This window comes from Salarias fasciatus, chromosome 23, assembly GCF_902148845.1.
Source record: "Salarias fasciatus chromosome 23, fSalaFa1.1, whole genome shotgun sequence".
NCBI classification, from domain to species: Eukaryota; Metazoa; Chordata; class Actinopteri; order Blenniiformes; family Blenniidae; genus Salarias; species Salarias fasciatus.
This window is the reverse complement of record NC_043766.1, coordinates 17251885-17275437: the sequence shown is the minus strand read 5'-3', so window position 1 is coordinate 17275437 and position 23553 is coordinate 17251885. Positions and strand designations below refer to the sequence as shown.

Genomic DNA, 23553 nt, shown 5'->3' with positions numbered 1-23553 from the left:
TCGAGCTCTTTACACTATCTCAGCGCCCGACCACCCAACTGAGGAAACTCATTTTGGCTGTCTGTGTCTGGATTCTTGTCCTTTTGGTCATGAAACAAATGTCATGACCGTGAGTGAGAGTAGGAACGTAGATTGACTGCGAAACTGACAGCTTCTGCTTTCGGTTTAACTCCTTCTTCACCATGACGGACCAATACAACTTCTTCACTGCAGATGCTGCACCGAACCACCTGTCAGTCTTATGCTCCATCCTTCCCCCACTCGTTATTCATGACGAGACTGGACTGCACACCAACAAACTTGATCAACAACAGTGAGGCACCTTTCCCCAACACATGGTGGCTGAACTGTGGAGCTATAAGCAAACCCATGCCAGTCCGCTGCCTCTCACTGTGGGCAATGTCCGAGAAGTGGAGAGTTCAGCTCCTTTCAATGGATTGAGCTCCTGAACCCAAACTGTGTGTGGAGGTGAGCCTGACTATATCTAGCTGATACCTGTCAACCTCCCTCTCTAGCTCAGGCTCCTTCCCCTCAAAAAGGTGACATTCCATGTCCCAAGAGCACGTCTCTGTGTGCCTGTATTGTGTCGCCGGGCATCCCAGTGTCGACTGCCATCCAATCCACACTGCCCACAGCTCCTTCACTTCCCTTGGCGGATGTTGAAAAAAGTAACTGTATTCAATGAATGGGGAAATTGCATTTATTTTAATCACTAGCATTTAATAAAATATAGTATTATATTACACTGGCAGACACTTCATCCCCAGTCCTTTATTCATTAAATTTTCTCCTTAGTTCCATATAAATCTGCTGTTGTGTATTGCCTGACAGGCTGCAGCTCATGCTTTCTTTTTATCTAACAAATAATCACATAATCAGGTATTTTCTCATCAGTAATATCCTGACAACCTTTACTTTCCTTCAGCCTTGAAACAAACAGAACATGATGTTGCAGGTGTATACTTGACAACCTGCACAGGTATGGTAATTCTTCATTCTCTGAATAGTCACTTATCGCTGTCAAGCATTCCTGTTTTCTCAGACATCTCAATGTGGGAACTATGTGTCTCCTCAAGTCTGATTACATACACTGTTATCAGAGTTCCTCTTTAGTGTCTGTCTGGAGTGAAGTGTCAAAGAGTGTCCTATCATTTCTCTGGACAAAAGAAAACTTGTATCAGTGTTGAAGGATCATTTTCAGCAGTGCTTAAGTGCTTCTTGAAGGGTTTTTTTTTCTTATAATACAATGAAGTGGTTTGTGATCAGTGCTTCCACTGTGATTTAAGTGCTATAGAGACAATCCTGGAAACATTCATATCCATCAAAATACCTTAAACCTCCTTCTGTCAGAGCTGCTTTCTCAGACTGGTCCTGTTGCATAGCCGCCTACTTTTCTTTTTAAAGTGCTTTTCTACTTAGCCATATTTAACTCTGTGCTGTTTGCTTGGGTGAAACAAGCTGAGTGTGTTCTTCAGGGCATTTACACTTCTGAAGGTATTGTCATGTTTTAAAAGCGAAAAGTATTCTGAGGCAGCTGATTGGAGAGGTATTCAGGATCGCTTGTGAGCAATCATGCTGTTATCCAGTGCATGCATAATTTCCACCACACTTCTGCTTTTAGGTGTCTTAATGCACTGCTTAAATTGTCCCATGAATATATAAAAGCCTCGCGATGCAGCAAATAAATAGCGTTCATACAATCAGCTTTATCCATGCCGAAACTACAAGTGACTGGATGATAAAGGCCTCAGTGATGGACAACAGGGGCAAATTACAATATGTTAACTAAGAATAACAGATGATGAAGTGTCTTACTGTAACCTGCAAATTTTTTACGTTAATATTGCTACTCAAAATTAGTGGCTTTATCTTTAAAAGATTACATTGCAATACGAGTGCCATCAGTGTCAGAGTGATAATCCGGACCTATTTCTTCGGCTCTTTCAAATGCTATAAATATTTCCAAGACAAACAAATGTCTGACAGGCATACCTTTTGCAACTTTCATCCATACCATAATTCACGTCATTCAGTAAATGGAACAATCTTTGTGACTTACGCATGTTTATAAGCATATATTGGAAAAAAATCTGTCAGTGAAATAGACTGCCTTTTTGTAACTAAAGCTTTATAAACTTATAACAGACATGTGAACAGCAGAAAACAAAGTAACATCTGCACAACAAGTGTGCATGAATGGTGCATGAAAACAGCTTGTACCACAAGGTCTTTATTTCATCCACCCCTTGTTTGTTGTATATGAATCTGAGCTTGTTTATTTTCTGGACTCTGACAGCAGCAATGAATGGTACATCTTGGAGGCAGTCATGTTGTTTGTTTGCTATCTTCATGTGAACAGTGTTAACATGGAAACTGTCGTCATCCCAATTCCCAGCTGTACAACTAAGGAAAAAAGAGCTTACATGTTCACGAAAGTGAAACCCAGCAGGAATTAACATGAAATACACATTTTATGAGTAAGTTGGCAGTAATATTTTGAATGTGCAGGGAGCTTTCCAACTTTTAGATATTCTTCGTCTCACAATGAATCATGCAGTGTCCTTGTGATACTGCAACAATAATCTTTTTTTTTTCTGAGCCACACCTTAATGCATATAATCTTCAGAAACTGCAATCATGATTTACTGAATAAGGATAACTTCAGGTTATTATTGACAAACAGGTAACTTCTAAATGTGTGTTCTTGAGTTTTTCAGCTTTCAGTTGCTGTGAAAGATTAATGCCATTGAGTTGTCTCAGTGCTGATGACAACTTATTACACTTTTCACTGCGCAGCTCTTTGCCTCACCCGCCTTCCCTCTCCTCAGACAGTACATCATTAGCTGTCTGCTGAACACCTGGAGGCAAAGCCAGCGAGGTAATTATTGAGGGCATAGCCACGTCTGCACGCAACCACTATTAACCCATCGCACCTCATTTAGAGCAGAGAAAATGCATTGTTGTTGTAAGGAGAGCGGGAGAGAGAGCAGCACTGCTGATCAGCTCCTGACAGGTTAAATATGACACAACAAATGTCTGTTAGCCTTGAGCTAATAAAGCATGGAATTTGCTGTTCCCTTTTTGATCCGGCACTGAAACCTGAAACAGTGCCAGGACCAAAGATGACGGAAGTTTATCCCCCTATACTTAACAGTAAATATGCAGGAATTCAACGTAAGGGAACTCACACATGCACAACTGGCAATGGCTTGTTTGCCTTCACAAACAGAAAACAAGGGAGTGCTGGCATCAGAAAGTATCATTGAAAAATAATTCTCAAATGACTGCTGAAAGGTAATTTCCAGTTGGAGTGTGTCTGGGTGCATGTGTGTGAGAGAGGACATACACCCTCAATCCTGTGTGGCCGACTGTTTCAGGAAAAAGGATAAAGGCAGGATTTCTCAAATGTCTTTTCCCCTCAGTCGATCCTGAAGAGAATGTGCAGCTTAAGCGTGTTATTGTGAAGACCTGCATGACGGAGTCCTAAAGACAGTAAAACATCTCTGAAAATCCTTTGATAAGCAAGTCAATTCATTGTAAAAATTAAAAAAAATACATATATATATATCATTTGAGACTCACTATTCTGATGCTCATTCTAAATTACTAAGTGAATTGATTTTTTTCATGACTGTAAAAACAAACTCTCATCTGAAGTTCACATTATGATCTGTTTATGATCTGTGTGACTTTGTCTTTTCAAGAAAATCCTATATTACACCTTTAAGCTGAAACGGTCGAGGGGATGTGCTTCTGACTGTGCCCCCACCATGTGTGAGAGAGTGGGCGTGGCCAGATGCGTTCAAGGGCATCCCGGAAAGTAGGCTGTGAAAAACAGGCAGTTCTGAGGAGGGCTCCTCAGAGCCACTTTTTAGACCGCTCAAACTCCGAACATAGGATCAATTTTGGGTGAACAAACTTATATACTATGTTTCTGGGATTCTGTGACCTATATGACGTGACTGAAAAATAGCATAATATGACTCCTTTAATTCCAGGTTTCTTTACATCCACATGTAATGAAACCTGTAATACTTTCACATCTGAGAGAACTGTATTAGCTGTCCAACTTTTCATTACGTTTCTTTTTTTCCTGAAATGGCATAGTTCTGGCACATGAGAAATGTTGATTTTAGACAACAGGCAGTAAATCCCAGTATCATGCCTGTGCTTCAAAAATGCTCATTGACAGTAAATATATACACTTCCCGGAGAGGCTAATAGAGCTGAGGCAGCTGAAATATTGGATAAACCTTCAATGCTGAAATCCACAGAGACATTTTGAGGCATTTAAAACAGTCATCGCTAAGTAAGCTAGTAGTAAGGAAATGTCATAAGCCTATATCAATTCATCTTAATCTCTTTAATCACCAACATGTTTTTTTAACTGTGCTGAATTTAACATTCTGTCATCTAATTCTATCAATGCATTGATCTGCCTACTGCAAGTCATACCAATAATTATGTGTAAACACTGACATTAATGATCTACAGACTGCTCATTGACATGATGAATTCAACTGGTATCATGTTTGATAAAACCTGTTAAATTTTAACAAACTGACTGTTGGAACAAAAAGTTGGCTTGTCTTTGACATTTCATTTATATTTTCAAAAATCTGGTTTCAAACTGCACCTAACCTCTTGTTTTTTTTTAAAGAGTGCATTTTACTGGGGCATCAGTCATGTTTGAGTCATAACATGATGATGTTTGGCTGATTGCCTGCAGACTGTCAGGTCTTCGTCACACATGTGATGAAACCACACCACCCTGTGACGATTCAGCAAAACACCATAGTGGTGTGGAGCAAAAACTGAGAAAACATTCAAGCTTCATGTTGACAAAAAAAGAAAAAAAGAACCTGCTAAACTTCCCCAAGTGTATTTATATAGACACACTATATTCAAAGTGAAATACTTCATATCATGCATCTTGAAATGAGTGAGTTTGTTTCTTCTGCTTATGTTCAATTACAGTTCCTATTTCATGAAGTTAACAGTGAAACTGCCACAGAAGCTGAGTTGCAAAAACTGATCTTTCTAGTGTTCAGCAGCAGAAATACAGTACAGTACATTTACATAACTTTTGGCTACATTTTATCTGCTAAACCTTATCTCCCACTCCTGCCAGACAGTCACAATGAATTCATCAATTAACCCTGGCTGTGTGTACCCATGGGGATGCAGTCCCAGCCCTCCACTCCTCTGGAGTGAACTTCGATCAGTCATGCTGGCAGAAAAGCAGAGTGGACAGCAGAGTGAATTTAAAAAAACAAAAAAAAAAAACCTTTTGAAAAAGCTGTTGACATAAACCCTCAGAACAAATTTGCTCTGAGGTGCATTTTCAACAAAATCACCATTAAGGTGAACGACTGTCTTTACAGCTGATGTTATTTTACTGTTGTGGGATATCATGGTGACATTGAAATCAATTTCAAAATTGTTTCAAGATTACTAAAGTGCGTGTGTTTACCAAAAATAAAGTCAAGAAGATTATCCCTCTGTAGACTGCGCAGCACGGTCGTGGGTAGCTCGTATTGAGGATGTCAGTGGTCTGTGTTTGACGGTCTTAATGTAACTTCTCTTCAGTGGCTTCCTGTTCATTTTCCAACTGATTCTAAAATTAAAAAGAGAAGGCGAGGTCTGCTCCATTGCTCAACCAAAACTTTATTGTGAAAACAACCAAGCAAGGGAACATGACACACTCCAACATCAAGACAACTAATAATGCCGGCATGTAGGCCGGGTCACTCCCCCAGCAACCCCCCTGGCCCACGAGTCCGACATAAAGCAATTATAAAAGCAACACAAATTAACACACAATACAGTAACACAACTGCAAAACATAATCATAGATAAAGGAAACCCCAGGAACACACAGAACCCCCACAAATGGTCCCAAAAGTCCAGAACGGGGAGCTCCCAGCATGCCCCGCGGCTCCCCGGAACAGGCTCCCTCTAGCAGCGGCCCCTATCGACCCCCCGCGGTCGCTACAACACTAATGCCTAGCACATGTGCCCAATACTCCGAACGGAATAGGGGGAGCTAAGTAAGTCTAGCACACGTGAACCTGGTCCCCAGCTGCATTACTGAGATGCTAACCTAATATGAGGAAGTTGGCACACATAAAACAACAGACATGGCCCTTCTGGATGTCCAAAAGTTGAAAACCAACACTGTTGTAGTCTTTTCCATCAGGCCCCCCTTGACTTTGGAACCTGCTGGCCAAATATGCACTGCTCTTCATAGCCTGATAATCAAAATATAAATGTATTTTTTGTTGTTGTTACTGCTTTCATGTGAAAGCATTTTGTAAGATAATGTTATTTTCTTCACTTTAAAATGATATTGATGATTGTGATGGAGTTTGCATGTTGTTGTCGCTGAATGTGGTTGAGTTGTCTGCAGATACTCTTGTTTCTTCATACAGTGCACAAATATGCAGTTGTGGTTATTTGGTGATTCTAAGTTGACGCTACATGTCAATCTGACCTGTCCATGCTTGCAGTTCTGCACCCTGCTTTTGCCTGAAGTCACCTGTGACTGGCTCCAAACTCTCATGACCCCAAGTGGGAAAAAGTAGCATAGAGATGATGTAGCATGATGGACAATCATCCTGCAGAAACCACATGAAGAACCAATGGTGTGCCTCCCTCCAGAGGAGAGAGAAAGTACTAAACACTTCAGTGAAAGCAGTTCAGCAAAATAGACTTTATTATAATGTTTTCACATTAGATATACAAAAATTGCTTCAAATTTTAAAAAGCACAATTTTACATTTTGACGTGAATTTAGAGAAATGCTATTACAATTCATAAAAAAAATATGTGTGTGTGTGTGTGTGTGTGTGTGTGTGTGTGTGTGTGTGTGTGTGTGTGTGTGTGTGTGTGTGTGTGTGTACATATATACTTATTATTTCCAGGTGAACGGTAAATGTAAATACAGTGCAAAAACATCATCAGAATTTATATTTTCAACAGGTTTTGTCACAGTATCATCAGTGCAAATGCTTTTACACAAGTATGTCAAACCAAAACTCGGAAGAAACGGTAAGATCAGTATCGGCGCACACAGGTCTCATCTGTTTGGGTGGGGACCACATTGTGGTCTAACCACTTGAAACCGACAGGCAGCTGGTGGTAGTGCTCAGCCTGCTTTTTCTGGGTACCCTTTGAGGCTTGACTGGGCTTGTCGGAGGGGAAACCAAACTCAGATTTCTTATTTTCTTAAAACTATTCCTCAGACTGTCTCTCCTGCTCTCGGAGGTGCTGCTGGTTTCCTTGGATGTGAACGTGTCTGGGTGACAGAAGCCACCCTTCACGCAGCAGCAGCACAGCAGTTTAGCAAATGCTTTCCTCATATCACTGCTGCCCAGGGCATAGATGATAGGATTCAGAAAAGAGTTGATGACGGCCAAGGTGATACAAACATCTGCTTTGGACAGAAATTTACACTGACGGGAGGTACAGGAAAAATCCACCATTAGCAGTGCGAAGAGTGGTCCCCAACAGAGCATGAAGACTCCAACAATGATGACCACGGTTTTAAGCAGAGCTCTGGAGTGCCTGGGACTGCGCTGTGAACACAGCTGAGCACTACTGTGCACACGACAGTAGATGGCCCCATAAAGCACTCCTATTGCCAAAAGGATGAGGAGGAAGATGATGAGGGAGAAGAAGATGTAGGACTTGGAGTAAAGAGGGAGGAGAGTGGAGCATCCATCCAGATTGCAAATACAGTTCCAACCCAGCAAAGGCAGAAAGCCGATCACCAGTGCTAAAACCCAACAGAGAGCCACCAAGCCATAGATCCGATGGAAGGCGTTCATGGCAGATTTCTGGTGAAGGGGCTTCACCATTGTGGTGTAGCGCTCCACGGCAATCAGAAGCAAGCTGAATATGGATGCTGCCAGGGCCACAAACAGCATGCCCTCTCTGAAGAGCCAGAGCGCAGGTGTGAGGTGAAATGTCTGGCTGCCAGACATGCAGATGTTGACCACGTAGGCAACACCAGTGAGGAGGTCACTCAGCGTGATGTTGGCGATGCAGACGTAAACCCAGCGACGGCTGTAGCAGATCCGGGAGACGACAGCCACCAGCACCAGCAGATTCTCCACGATGATGACTACACTGAAGAAAAGAGCAACGGCTGTGGAAGTACTTATGTGGCCCGGGGTGTTGGAGATGGACCTGTTGAGCAAGCGGCCCGTGTGGTTGTAATGCTGCAGGATCACTTGGTTGATCCCATATAATTCGGTTCCGCTGCTGGAGTTACTGGCCGTGTGGTACAAGTGGGAGCAAGAGGAGGAAGAAGTGAGACTGGAGAAGACATCCATATTGACGAATCGGCAGGTCAGATTGAGAAAGTTGATGCAAACAGGCTAAACCAAGCTGGTACGAGCTACAAAGCAATTAGTGTGAAACTCCTGTGGTCAAACAGGCTATCGGCACACTCTAACTGAAGCTCTGCCTGTGCACAACACACACCTGAGGAAAGAAAAAGAAAAAGAAAATTGAAACGGACATTCATTTTAAAAAGCGATCATGAATCATGGACCATGTTACATCAGAATGTGTTAAAGTAAATACCCCCTGCTGGCAGAATGGCAGGCTCTTTAAAACACGTCTTGGATTTAAAGCATCATTTAAATGCCTCCCATATGCTGCAATGAACACCAAGCTGTGGTTAACACAGGATGAGTGCTCAGAGAGGGCATTTAAATTACCACATGAAGGAAGCACACATGTTGTTTTTAGAAATAATTGAGAAAAAAGTAGTTTCCTATTCTGGACACAAAAAAAACAAACAAAAAAAAAACAAAAAAAAAAAAACAAGATTTTAAACCTCCATCAGATTAATGATTTTAAAACCAGAATCAATAAATCAATAGATGTAATGATTAATTTTCAGACATGACAACTGTTTTTCTGTCAGTTGTTTTTAATCAAATCTGAACAAAGCTTACATTTTTCAAATTAACTAAGTAAACTAAGTAAAATTTAAATCTGTATAAAAATTAATAGCATTCTCTGCTATCCCGCCTAAATGCTAATCAAATAAGTTACAGTTGATAATCAGCGCTGCAGAGTGGGATGAATGTGCATTGGAGCGTACTTACCCTGGCTGCTGATGGTGGTGTTGAGTGTGTGAGGGTAGCTGTCACTCTCAGTGATAGTAAAGTTTTGCAACACATATAATGGGGAAGTAAAGGTATTTACAGACCACACCCAAGCACGCATGCACACACACACACACACACACACACACACACACACACACACACACACACACACACACACACACACACACACACACACACACCTAACCCCAGTGGCAATCTGACACAAACTATACCAGTGAACCTCATGAACATCATGGGACTGTGATCATGCATTTTGGTCCCCACAATTACGAGTCTCTAAGTGCATGTTCGTACTCTATGCACATGCACACAGAGAAAATGAGTCCCTCGTCACTTTAGTACCTTCACCTTATTAAAAGAGAAGAAATTCATAATTATGGAAATTGTCAAATGCAATATAGATTTTATGTTGTGTTTTTCCTGGATGTCCTGTAAGTGCCACTACAAGTGCACATCCTGACATTGCTCAAGATGCCCTCTGATAACTTGTGCGGGAAAGACTTACAAAACATGTTCCAATAAGGCAATAGTTCAAAACGTTTCAATTAGGATTTTTTTTTTTTCTCAATACTTCTCAGAGGAAGGTTCTAGAGAAAAACAGGAACCTTCAATCAGATGGAAATGAGCTCCTCCCTGCAGATAGAGTTTTCTTGAAATTCACCATCCAGCTGTGTAACCACAGTCACGCACTTCATGCCATACTCTTATCATCACTTAGGGCGCACAAGGTTTTCAAGTCATCACTGAATAACAGTCACACCCAACATTGTAGAGCATCCTGTAAGCATCAGGAAGTGATGCCATACAACAAAATAACACTTTCCAAATATGAAAACAACTACGGCTTTTGACAATTTGACAGTTCTGACGTTTAACTGCCATAGTAGAATATTCAAGCAAGTGTGATGTTATGCATTGCAAGTTTTGAGAAATGCAAGCTGCAATTGTATTGCTCCATTATAATTGTCACGGAGAATATTGCAAAAAAGAGACACATGAGCGCAACTACAACTACAGACTCCTTGGAACTCCTGCCTTAACTGCAATTAGGTCAAAGAAAAACTCATTTATTCTCAAGTGTTTTGGAAACAAGAAAAAGAAAGTCATCCTCTACAATATGTGCTATGTAAATGACTGTAGCTTCGTTTAAGCAATTCCAAACAGAAATAAAGCTTTGCATGCAAATGCAAACACATAAGAGCTATGTAAATACACTGTGAGACACCTGACCTACTTTATGCACATCTGTAATGAAGCATCACATTTCTTTAGTGCCACCATCTAATGTGTCCTGCAGTTTCCTTTCAATCTCAAGGTATAAGAGCAAAGCAGACATGCATCAATTTAAAGTACAACATCTGTAGATGTAGCGTGTATGTTCGTGCCAAACTTATGACAAGAACTGAGACTGTTTTTGTAAATAACAAGAGGAAAATGAAACCTCTGAAATTATAAGGAATGACTGCTGTGAGGTGTTACCAACACCCACAGCTGTTAGAAACGCCCTGACTTTGAAGATATGGCTTTAAACAGTGCTGTAACCACAAGTGTGTGTGTGTGTGTGTGTGTGTGTGTGTGTGTGTGTGTGTGTGTGTGTGTGTGTGTGCTTGTGTGTGTGTGTGTGTGTGTGTGTGTGTGTGTGTGTGTGTGTGTGTGTGTGTGTGTGTGTGTGTGTGTGTGTTTGTGAGCGCATGTGTCTAGCCATAATGGAAAGAAACAGTTGTATCTGTGGTACAATTATTGTTTCTCTACTATTGTTCTACAAATCACATCCAGAAGAATATTTAGAATTTACGGATAATAAAGTCTAACTTCACCTGTGTAGTTAGATGCTTCCAAAGTAAAACACATGATAAGCCTTGATATACCCGGTAACAACCATAAACTCCATTACAATAACAGTAACTCACTTTCTAAAAGTATGTATTTTGATTTAACAGGTAAAAAAAGTTTATTTCATCATCATTTCAGCAAATAATTTGAAGGGTTGAACAGCAGAAAAAGGTACCCAACACCCCCCACCCCCCACCCCCTCATCATTTCTACCGCACCCTGTAATCAGTGAGCCATGGTTTCAATTAATTATTCCAAATATTTTCACCTTTAACTTACACTCTAACACCGGCTCTTTTACATTGCACACGTACATGAGATTGTCCAAGCTGATATTTTCAGAATATTTTCCAAACTTTATATGCATTTTGGAAACTTCTATACCTTCCTGTTGTCTTTGACATATATTTCTGTTGTTAAAAAAAAAACAAAACTGTTTTGATGAAGGCATAATTCACAATAACACTGTTAGAATAGGCTGCGTCTCAAAATGTGATAGTTATGAAAACTTTGGAAGAGTAATAGTTACTTGGAATTGCATGAAGAGGATGAAAATAACTAGCATCATTTTAATGTTGTGTGCTTGTTCAGAACTTTTAACTTTCATTATTATCAACAGATCATATTAAAGCAGATGCTGGTGAAGATTATCTGCAGCTCCTCTAGTAAAAATGCACTATTGGTGCTGAACAGACTACATCTGCTGGCCACAAGGCAGAATTACAGTTTCTCTGAGGTACAATTAACTGTTCTGATACGCTGACCTGAAAGTGGCTGTTTTTGTCTTTTTTCAATTAAATTTGTTAAATTCGTTTCTCTTTTATTTTTGTATGTTAATATCTGAATTATGCGTGGCACATCAGTCTATTTCTAACTACTGATTTGTAGGGTAATCATTTGACAAATTAACATATTTCATTGTTAAAAAAATATCTCATTGTAAAACAGATGACTTCTGCCAATTTAATGCAAAATTAATTCCCAGCTAGCTAAAGAAAATGTTCACAAAAGCTGGAGACCTTGTCCTTCAATTGTAGTGTTTTGTTTTCTTTCTTTCCCTTTTCACATATTCCAGAATTTTGAGCTCAGAGCAAAGTGATAATAGTTGTTTTTTAAAGCAAAAGTGACAAATGACATGTAGAACAGTGCAAGAACAAAGACACTGAGAACATACCAATAAAAGGTGTAAGAAAAACCTGCAATATCACGCTAAAGGGGTGTGATGCACCTCCACTAACATCAACAGGATGAAGGGGAAGAAGAGAGAGATCATCGTATAACTAGAATAGTCGACAGCAATGAGGTCTGCCCATCAACCAAAACTGGATCAATAAATTCAGTGAGACCACAGAAACAGTGGGCATTAGCAACATGAAGGGGGCAAATAAAAGTAACTTTTGGTAGAATCCATTGGGTTCAGTAAGGGCTTTGAGAAGAAGCAGCCCAGCGAGGAGACACATCAATTCATACAACTGCCAGACATCCAAAATGAACCTTTATTGTGATGGTCCAGTTGCCACCATTGTGGCCTTTAATTATTGTGATCAGTGATATGCAACAGCAAGGCAGGATCTGGCCTCTGAAAATCTGAACCTGATTCTTTTAGATTTTATATTTCTAATAGCTGTTATTTGTTCTGCTGCTAAAGATAGTAAAATGAGCATCACTGCTATAAAATGAAAGACTCGAAATACTAAAATAATACAAACTCAGCTTTTGTTCACTTTAATACAAAATGAGTAAAAGCAGTCAAAAAGCTGAATGAACCAATAAAACTGCAAAAAAAGAAAAAGAAAAAAAGAATGAGAGAAAATCTTGAAAAATACCAGAGAATGTGCGGACACGCTAAAGGGAGTACAGACCAAATAGCTGACTTATTGTTATGCTGCATTTACAGCAGAGTTCTAATTATTTTATATTTTGGCATTACATAGCTTGTAGGGATCACATTTTGGTGAGCAAAAATGGTCCGGTGAACAGTAGTAAACTCAATGAGAAAGGTGAAAAATGTACCATGCAAATGGAATCTGTTTACTAAGGCCACAAATGCAGCACAAGGTAATGCAAGCTATGAAATAAATACGGCAAAGAAAGAATTATTCACAAATATGGACATAATGCATTTAGAACTATTATTCAAATGATAAAATGAAGTAGATCAGCAGGAGGAAGATCAATATTTGAAGACATCCTCAGCTCTGTCACCCCCTGCTCAGTTTCTGGTCTTTTGATCTGCATCATTGTCTTTAAACCATATACACAGCTGGTGCCAATAACATCCTGTGAACTGTCCCCTTCAGTTCTCACTAAAAAATGTTGAGTTATTTTGGGTTATTTTGTTGACCCAGTTTATCAGTTGTTAGTGTTGGGTTTGGGTTATTTTCAGCAACCTATTTGCTGAGTTATAGGGATATTATTTTAACCCAATTTCTGGGTTTTCAAGGTTATGGACCATTTTTGAGTTGATTTTCAGAAAGCAATCCATTTTTGGGTTGGAGGCTTGTTTTTTTTTTTGTTGCTAATAAGTTTTTTTTAAAGAGAGTATATTATTGAGTAATCTTATTGTCATTATTTATAATCCAACATCTTTTTCTTTAATTCTCTTATTGATAATCACACCACAGATATAATATCGGCAGTCACATCAGTAAAATTACTACTGCAGGGTGATTCATTTGTCAATTAAAACAAAATACCTGTTGAACATACAGGCAAACACAGAGCCTGAGGTGTTTGTTCACTTTTAGAAGAAAATATTTCCAAATATTAGTAAATTACGTATGGGAAAAAAAGAAAAACTAAAACATTCAATGAGTAAATGAAAGGTTGCAAGACAAAATCCTACAAAACAAAATCACGTAAAAGAGGGGTGCCTTAAAGAGATAAACTTCTTCTATTGTTCCCAATCATCTTCAAATCTAGTTTTCTGTAGCCTTATAGAAAAAATAATTCTTTCCATTACATAATTTTCGTGAATGGTATCGTACCATCCTCATGGATGGGCTGCCTGGTTTAAGCCACTTCCTAGTAATTACTTTCTCAGCTGATACACTCAATATCCCAAAAAGGTATCTAGTCTTAATATTTGTCGATAATGAGTCTGATATTCCAAAAAGGAATTCATCCTAGCTAAAACCTTTTTTTGACACAAAAATACAGCTCTTAATTCTGTACAGATCGTTTTCCAAAATATGGTTATAACAGGACAAGCCCAAAACAGATGAAAGTGTATAATGACACATCTTATGTACATGAAATGCATCCTTTACCTTCACTCCTTGTAGTTGCTTCTCAACTGATCTCCCCATTTCAACGCATCTTAATCTCACTGAACATGTCATGACATATCATTTCATACCATGATATCAATACCGTTAACATAACAACTCTAAAATCAGGTTTTGAAGATCTCCATATTATAATCTCTGTCAACTCCTCACACTGATAAACTGGTCTGTTTACATTGTGCTGGACTCACAAGAACCAGTAATAAACAGGGCTATATCTCTATATCTTTCACCCACTCTGCCGCCCTGAATTTCATCACGTCTGTGCGTACTCAAGGCCAAAAGATTCCAATTAGAACACTTTGGGATTTTTGTCACTCCTCATAAATGTATGAATATATGAAAACCATTGTCAAATACTATTCCAAAAAAAGAAAAAAATCAATAAGTGGTAATGGGAGCACTGACATAGTGTGATTCTCAGACTCTTTTCTCCAATATCTTAAGTCCATTGACAGTTGTTACCCACTGGTGGCATTTTCCCCTCAATAAATAGACCAGATCCACCAGTAACTGAGCCCTCCAACCTCCTGCAGTTGTGCTCCACCTTTTTTTTCCCACTCCCCATCTCACCCAGTTATTTACAAGTTTCCGCCTCCTCTCTGGTGCTGACGTATCAGATATCTCCTCCCTGTCACCTCTGTTATCTGGAATCATTTGTTCCTTGCTCACCTCTGGTTTTGTTTCACAATCTGTTGCTATAACTCCAGATCTTAATAAACCCAGCACAGGCAACTTCTATAAGCTTTATCCCATTTCTAATCTGCAATTTTTCTCAAAGACTATGGGGAAAAAAAAAAAAAAAACTAAAGAAAACTGTAGCATTTCAAATTCACTCTCACCTCTCCAACAACAGCAGCCTCGATGAGCATTTTCAGTCTGGCTTCCATCCTCATCACAGTACTGAAAGTGCTCTTGTAAAAGTCATCAACAGCCTCCTGATTGCAACGGACTCTTCTCTAGTATCCATCGTCCTCAATTTAAGTGCAACTTTTGACACCATTTCACACTTGATCCTCCACCATATTTTAGCAACCTTCTGACTATCGAACACACCCTTGGACTGATTCAAGTCTTACCTCTCTGGTCAGAATCAGATAAATTCTTTTACATCGCAGCTATCTCCCCTCTCCCTCACTATCCCCCAGGGCTCCATCCTGGGTTTGTTCCTCTTCATTTTCTCTCTTCTCCCCCTTGTTAATATTTTCTGTAAGTACAATGTGCATTTTCATTGCTATGTGAATGACACTCCGCTCTACCTTTCCACCAAATGTTGCTGCCCAGATCATCATCAGAACACCTTCTTTTCATTGGCGTAATACCAGTTCTCCCTTAACTCCACAGCCCCCTAGTTCAAAAATGTAGTCTTGTCAAATGTATACATTTGACATTAAAGGCCCTCCATAACCTCAATCCTCCATATCTCACTGACCTCACCCAGCCGCACTCTCAGATCTGACTCCTCTCTTAGCTTCACTGTTCTTCTGACCTGCATGACCTCGATAAGGTCTCTCTTCGATCCGATCCATCTGTTAATCTTATGTCCATCCTTCCACCACTCATGACCACGGTCCAAGATACTTAAACTCCTCCACTCAGGGTAGGGTCTCTTTGCCTACCCGGACAGGGAAAATCACCTCATCACCACAGTTTCACAGTTTTTCTTGTATTTTAAACATTATTATTATTATTATTATTATTATTATTATTATTATTATTATTATTATTATTATTATTATTATTATTATTATTATTATACTTTGAGCATTTGAAAAACAGAAAGAATCAACCTTTGTATTATTTAAATTGCTTACTATTGGGCATTCAGTAACATGTTATATGAGATATATCCATCTTCTATACTGCTTTATCCTTTTCAGGGTCAAGGGCTGCTTCAGACAATCCCGGCTACCTATGGGCGACTGCAGGTCACATTTATGTGATCACATGTAGCTGTTTTGTAATGTACAAAATCAGTCCTAAAGGGATAAACTCTACCCCCTTGTTTATCATTCAAGAGTATAAACTCAGTGATGACAGCAAATGTTACATAACCGTATTGACAGCAAGTTCAGAGTACAGAAATGTATACAGCAAACCAGTGATCACAAAATCTTCATTTATATAAAGTGTTTTTTTCCTTGTTTGTTTTGCAGTAAACAGTTTTCCTGTGAATTTACTGCATGTCTTGTTCTGTGGGGCCAGGGGATGATTTTGTAAAAATTAATTAAAACTTAACTGGGCTTTAATATTTTATATATTTTATATCTCCTTCAGTGGCCGACTGAGACACCTTGAGTGCAGCAAAGAGCGCTAACACAGGTCCTTCATCCCCACCGCTGTCAGACTGTACAACCCCATTGTGTAGAATATTACAATAACCCTGGACATCATATCTGTAATCATGGTCACTTTATAACCATCATAGCAATCATGGACACATCCTCACTTTTTTTGGCACCCCCTGTGTGTTCTATGAGCCTCTGTAAATGTACATTTCTCCATGGTGAGATGAATAAAGTCTATTCTATTCTATTCTATTCTATTCTATTCTATTCTATTCTATTCTATTCTATTCTATTCTATTCTATATTTAGGCAATTTCAGCGGGGCATTATTTAGTTTGCCTTGCAGGGAAAACACAGAGAGAAAAATTAGTAATATAATGAAGTGATTGTAAAGAAAATCACTTCATATTAGGTATCTAATATGAAGTCTAATAGGTATCTTTGTGTGTGGGAGCGAGTTTTTCCTATTCTTGAAGAGCCAGACTTTATAGTGTCTATGTGAAAACATACCGCTTGGGACGTTGAGTGTGACTGAGTTGTACGGCCGGTGTCGTCCTGCAGGGGGCGCTGCTTTATAATAAACCCCTCGGAGCAACAGGGCGCTTCATTGTGCAGAATCTGGTTTGTGCCTTTTTCCCTCAACTTTCTTCTGCTCAGTCTGCTGGTACTTGTGTAGAGAGAAAGGAAGTAGCGACAGGCTAGCTGGTTAGCCGGTGGGAAGACGCTGTTTTTTTCAGGACCGAAGGGACTTTTGACTCAGTTTTTGTTAACTCTGAGGTCTCGTTTCTCTTTGAGGAGGGCTCAGATCTCTTCTCTTCGTGTTTCTTTTTCTTTCTTTTTTTTTCGCTTCACAGTCCGAGTTCAAACCTTCAGACTGTGTCAACTCCTGGAGCTTTGTCTGTCCGGGGAACAATCGTTTGGCAGCCTGCTTCAAACGAGTCAGTCCCTTTTTATTTCAGGGGGATAAAAACAAAGAAGGAAAAAGACGGGGGCAAACAGCAGCGACGTGATTATCTTTTTTCTGGCCATTTGGGTAAACGGCGGGGAGTGCAGTAGAGGATTACAGCAGGACAATGAGACAAATGGCCGAGAAAGGTAGGTTAAACATTTAATGGTGCTTCCTATGTGGGACTAGATCTTTTTATTCTTCTTTTAATTTTTCTTTTTTCCTTTTTTTGTGTAGTGTAAAGACGTGTGTGGGTTCATAGGTGAAGTGTATGTGTCTGATTTTAACGGCCACCAGGTTCTTCTTGAGACAGCTGTTGTAGGAAGTTGTTGATAAGTGGCCCGTAAAGTAAAACCCTTCCCACAGCCTTCGCAAGGCGAAAGGGGAATATTTGTTTCGTGACAAACTAAAGCTAAGTGAACAGTGGCTGTCTGAGTGTTACGGTGATAACGGTGTGTCTGTTTGGTCAGTGACACATCGTGGCATAGTTGCATCCAGTGTGTGAATGACTGCAGGCTGACTTGTTGCAGAAGGTCCCCGGGCCTGGCTGCTTAATGTGACTAACCTGCATGTCAGAGGGCTGCTGGCTGGTTTCACTGAACACTCTGGAAAGTTTAGTGCACAATCCAGAGTCCAGAGAAAAAGGAAAAAAAAAAAAAAAAGAAATCCGACCAGCATTGTGTAGAAAGGGGGCAGCTGTCCTTTATCCAAATTACCATTTCATCATGACTGTTATTATGTTCCCTGCACGGGGCACAATTTACGGCTGAGTGCAACCATGATTGCTAGTGATAAGAAAAGTAAAACAGCAATGATGAAGCAGCACCTCTATGTAATACTGGTCTGATGATGTAGTTTCCCATTATATTTATATACAAAATTTCCCCTCGTCATTGCAACAAACTTACAATGACTGTCTGACTGAATGATATTTGCAGACTGCCAAAACCTTGTTTGCCTATCCTTGGTTTACATCTATTATCATGTGGAATCACTGTCAGCTCATCAGTCCTCATCAGCCCTGAAAGGTATTACCACTGATTGAAATCAATAGCGCAAAAATCATGTGCCATGTGTTGCACACTAAAGATGTGCAAATATATATGTGTGATGCCTCAATAAAAACTAGAATATCCTCTGAGGTATGCCACTTACTTGGGGTTTCTTTTAATTGTATACTGGTGAAAACCTCATTTAAGTGAGACTGAGATGGCACTATATTAAATATATTCAAACAACTTATATCAAGCACAAGGGTTGTTTGGCACAAACAAATCCTACCTGACTATGGGTGGAGGCAAAGTGCACATCAGACAGTTTTAGATACAACGGAATTTATATTATCAGGAGTATTAATGATGAAATGTTTCTAATGATATATAGCCATGTTTCTGCCTGCAATGTGACCTAAAACAGGTTACCATAACAGGGTGTGTCAAAACTGTGTGAACAATTTGATAGTGGGTTATTCATTAAACAGGTTTCCAGTGTTAAATGTAATAATATTGCAAGTATGTTTTGTATAGTATATACGTATGATAATATGATCTTTCAGTTTTTTAGCTGTTTCTTCCATTCAGTAACTCATTGGCCAAACCTTCCACAAAGGTACAAAACTGGGCTCTGGCTGTATAACTAACATCCAGATGGTGGAAAAAAGTCATCATGCTAAGCTATAATGAAAGTGCACTCTGGCACTTCACTCGCTCTCCCTTTCTCTCCTGCTATTTCTTGTATTTACCCTGGATTGTACTGTGTCCTCAGCAGCCAATGATTTAATGATGCCACTGTACTGTATTTACCCTTCTATCAGGCTCACAGTCACATGTTTTGACTCTGGCCTGAAGCAATAGATTGAATTATGGTCACACAAACAAAATTGAAAAACATTTTTTGAGATGTGTGGTCAGGGTAGTGCCATCAGTTGTTATCTGGTGACCATACAACAGAGATGGAAGGCGCAAATGAATAATTTTTACATTTTGCGTATGTGCAATGTAATTTTTCTATCTTGAACCTATTTAGTCTCCATGCCTCTTTGGAAAAGAGGCAGTTTGTCTGTATGATTCAGAAATGTTGGCATAAAAGTAATTGGTTTGAATTTAGCTTTTTTGCAGCTATGTTCACCAACACAAAGTAATTCCTTAACAAATCACAAAGATAGTGTTTAAGCAGCACACACACACACACACACACACACACACACACACACACACACACACACACACACACACACACACACACACGCGTGCACAAAATGATTAGATCAATGTTATCTATATCTAAAGTGTCTGTGAGACTTAAAAAAAGAGAAAAAGAAAACACTATCTAATTTGACTAACAGTTGTTTTATTTGTTATCAGCAGAGTCAGCAACTGAATTTCCATGGTCACTTTTTGTCAGAATCAAGCAGTTGTGCTTTGTAAAGATCAGCGTAAACCATCCTTCCTGTTGGGAAAGAAATTTATTTCCTTCGTTTTTAGACCAGGGCCTTTTGGTGGACATGCTTATTGGAAGCATTTTAATCCTGCTCAAGCTTTCATCCTCATTTTGTGTCCATGCAAACACATGGAATGTATTGACATGCAAAGCAAGAAGAGCTGTTCGTGATCTCTGATACCTGTAATCCCGCTTTAGTAATGTCGGCAAACCAAGCAGGAGCATATTCAGTACAGTCAACATCCCCATCTGTTGTATTCAGAACTGAATTAACACCCCAATCCCTTAGAGAAAACTTCAATATTAAAACCTTAATTTAAAAGGCTTACTGTCTCGCTACTTATGGGAACATTTTCATAGCTTCTGAAAGGTTTAAAATGTGGATGTAGCTGAACACCAATATTATTCAGATATACTGTACCTGTATTCATATGAATAGTATGCACATGCACCCTTATTTTTTTTGTCATAACAAACTATTTTTTAAATCCAAAATTGCTACAAACAAAAAGCCCCTCTCTTTATGTTGTATTAAAAAATAATTTTTATCCGAAACATCCGTAAACTGCTTTTAGACATGTCTGCAGTGCACAGAATGGCTCTCTGCCATATTTTGAAAGAAAAGGGCCATATGGCCCCCTGGTTTGTACTCTGCAAGCCCTACTGCAGAGCCGACAGTAGTCTGGGATGAGTGGGGGAGGTGAAGGAAGACCAGCTCTGGTCTTAGTTGGAATCATCTGCACATTCTGGTTGATTTAATTGTGTGAAGCACTGGATGGAAAAAATAATTGCCTTCATAATAGCTATGCTAATATTTCTCAGAGGATACTTGAGGAGACCCAGTTGCCATATTTAGCTTTATTAGAACAATTTTTATGTGCTAGTTTGCTAGACTTCACCTTTTATGTTTCTCATCTTATTTCCCCACAGTTACCACTCTTAATCAAATTTTTTCCCACAAAGCTTTGTCTGTAAATAAAGTAAAAGATCTCACTTTCTCACATGACAGCATTTTTAATAAATTTAGGTCTGTTGCTAATTTGGACGTTATCCCTGAACTCATCAGATAGTGTTACTACCTCCGCCAAGTAGGTTATGTAATCACGTCGGTTGGTTGGTTGGTTGGTTTGTTAGCAACATTACAAAAAAAGTTATGGATGGATTGCAATGACACTTTGTGGAAAGGTGGGTCTTGGGCTAACTTAGAATCCATTAAATTTTGGTGATGATCCGGATCACTGTCTGGATCCAGGAATTTTTTAAAGGATTCTTTATCATTGAGAGATAGGGTAGTCTTTGTCATAGTTGGGCAGGCCCGCCAACAGGGGGGGACAAACGGCTCTGTTGTCCCAGGCCCTGGGTTTGGGGGGGCCCATCCAGCACCCCACTCACGGCTCCCGACGCAGCATGCAGGCACTGCGCCTCCCCACCCCCTGGTCCAACACCGCATGCAGGCACCGTGCCGCACCGCTCCGCACGCCGCGCTGCAGTGCGCCGCAGCGCTCCGCTCCGATCATATATGGTGTTCTTATTGTTGTTGGTGACTGATTTGAGCTGTGGCGGAGGTCTGCGCTCTCTGAGTGCCAAATTCTAGTTTGCTCATGCAGCACTTGCCATGCAATATATTCTCTGATGCGCAAATATTATCACAGCCAGCAAGTAAGCTTTATGGAATCATCCAATGATTTTTAAAGGTAACCTTGAGTGGGTTGTGAGCTTATTTTGACACTAATGAAATGTCAAAATTACTAAGCCTGTTGTTTTTAACATTTTTTTATTTTTAGCCAATGTCTTGTGAGGTGTGGCATATAATTGTGTAGATTGCAAATTAAACTAGAAGTTAGTTCTGTGGGGAAATAAACTAAAATAGTTGCTCTATATTGACCATTCCTATTGCACCTTTGGTTTTGAGTCTGTACGAAAAGACTGAGATCCTTGTACATATGCTTGATGTATAATCGTAGTTAAAGATACAAAAATGCACTTAAACGTGGCTTACACGAATCCAGCATTGGACTGCTTCTGAGAGCTTGTCTGTTCCTCTTGTATCATGCAGAATCTGTGTAATGTTGGTCTATGACAGAACAAGGGCAGGATAATAGGTCGGGCTGCGGTGTGCTGTGGCATCAGCGATTTCTAATAAGTCCCTCAGCAGCATGTGTTGTCTCAGTGCAGCTGGTGTATGTAGGCTATCTGTGGACCCATGAGTCTGAAGAGCACCTTTACTAAATCACAGTTAAGTAACAGACTTCTTGCCAGTTAATCACTGACATGTTGGTTCTCGATGGATATGAATTGTTTCTAAACATTCTCAGATTGTGGGCTGAGTCTGTCTATGGTTAAGTTTGTACATTGAGTGGAAAAGATAAGAAATAATGTAAGTGCACAAGATAAATTTGAAGATTATTTGCAATATGACTTTGTGTTACACCAACTATAAATTTAGCAAAAGACAAGTATTGCTTTTTTTTAACTACATCAGATGCAGTAAACCACTCACAGCCTGAGGATTGGCAAGAGTAGTTAAACATGTATAGGCTTGTTCTTTATTTATGTGTATGTACTCATCCAACTGTCTGCACCATGATGTGGGAGGATGCCATCAGCTGTTGATCAACCTGTGAGTTGAGTTTCGGGAGTTTTGGATTTTCAATTCAATAGAGTCCAAATGTACACATTACTCATCTGATTTGAACATACTGTGATAGGGAAAGTCAGATAACTTAGTTGAGCAAGTTGAGTGGATTTATGGAGGTAGAAAATGAGATAAATAGAAGGCCAAACTATAGAGTGTCAGAGTATAGTCTAAAAATGCTAAAGGCTAAAGTTCCAGTGCAAAATCTTGGTTGGAAAATATCCACTTTGGTTCTGTATAAACTACTAACCAGGCTTTGTGGTATGTATCCCATAGTAACTAAAGAGAGCAAACTGTAGATAGCTTGTGTGAAGCCGAGAGAGGGACAGAGTTGAAATGTTTCAATTCCACAAACTCCTTGGTAACTCTCTCCTGGTATGTTCTTTCAATGTGGTAAGTTGAATTTATGGGCTTTATAAATAGACCCAGCTGTAATGATAGGGTATAAGTGAAGAAAACACAGACTGACTGTTTAGTGATGACCTACTTACAGTGCATTTGTTTGTTGTGACTTACTCTTCACTTAGCTATCATTGTAGTTTAAAATCACATCAAGTTGAAGTGACTTAAATCAGACCACAATTGACGTAATTATTAACACTCCAAATCAACATGTTTATATTTTCAGTATAGATGCCAAAGGTTTAACCAAAATGTACTGTTTCAGAATTTTCCATTGTCGTGTGGAAAGTGGTCTTTCGGTGTTCTGGTAGCCCACATTAAGGCAATTGGAGTACTGTTTTCTACGTCAGGACTTGGGGAAACACTGTATAAAATAATACAAGGAAAACTATTTCCAGTTTCAAGATAAAAAATGTTATAAAAAAGTGTAAATAATATCGTAGAACTTTTGAAAATTAACATGAATTTTTCACCTAATTACTTATATTAGGATTGATTTTGAAATGAAAGATTAACCAAACCCTTGTACTTTTCCTTTTTCCTTCAGCATGGTCCTGAATGTGATCTTTCCAACAGTTGT

The 23553-nt window shown here is 39.4% G+C and overlaps 2 protein-coding genes across 6 annotated transcripts in view; one reads left to right on the top strand and one right to left on the bottom strand.

The window, feature by feature from the left end:
- Positions 1-6595: 6595 nt before the first annotated feature.
- s1pr4 (sphingosine-1-phosphate receptor 4) lies at positions 6596-9162 on the bottom strand. The gene is made up of 2 exons (XM_030083171.1): positions 9120-9162; positions 6596-8487 (listed from the first exon to the last, which is right to left on the bottom strand). The coding sequence occupies exon 2, from the start codon at positions 8334-8336 to the stop codon at positions 7110-7112; it is 1227 nt and encodes a 408-aa protein (XP_029939031.1). The 5' UTR covers positions 8337-8487; positions 9120-9162; the 3' UTR covers positions 6596-7109.
- Positions 9163-17196: 8034 nt separating this feature from the next.
- The window catches only part of myo9b (myosin IXB), a 56900-nt gene continuing 50543 nt past the window's right edge, over positions 17197-23553 (top strand). For 4 of the 5 annotated variants that reach the window (XM_030082793.1, XM_030082792.1, XM_030082791.1 and 1 more), the window contains exon 1: positions 17200-17646. The gene's annotated coding sequence lies outside the window, so the exon portion shown is untranslated. Of the gene's footprint in view, positions 17647-23553 lie in introns of all 5 variants that reach the window. The other variant, XM_030082794.1, reaches the window with a different exon arrangement.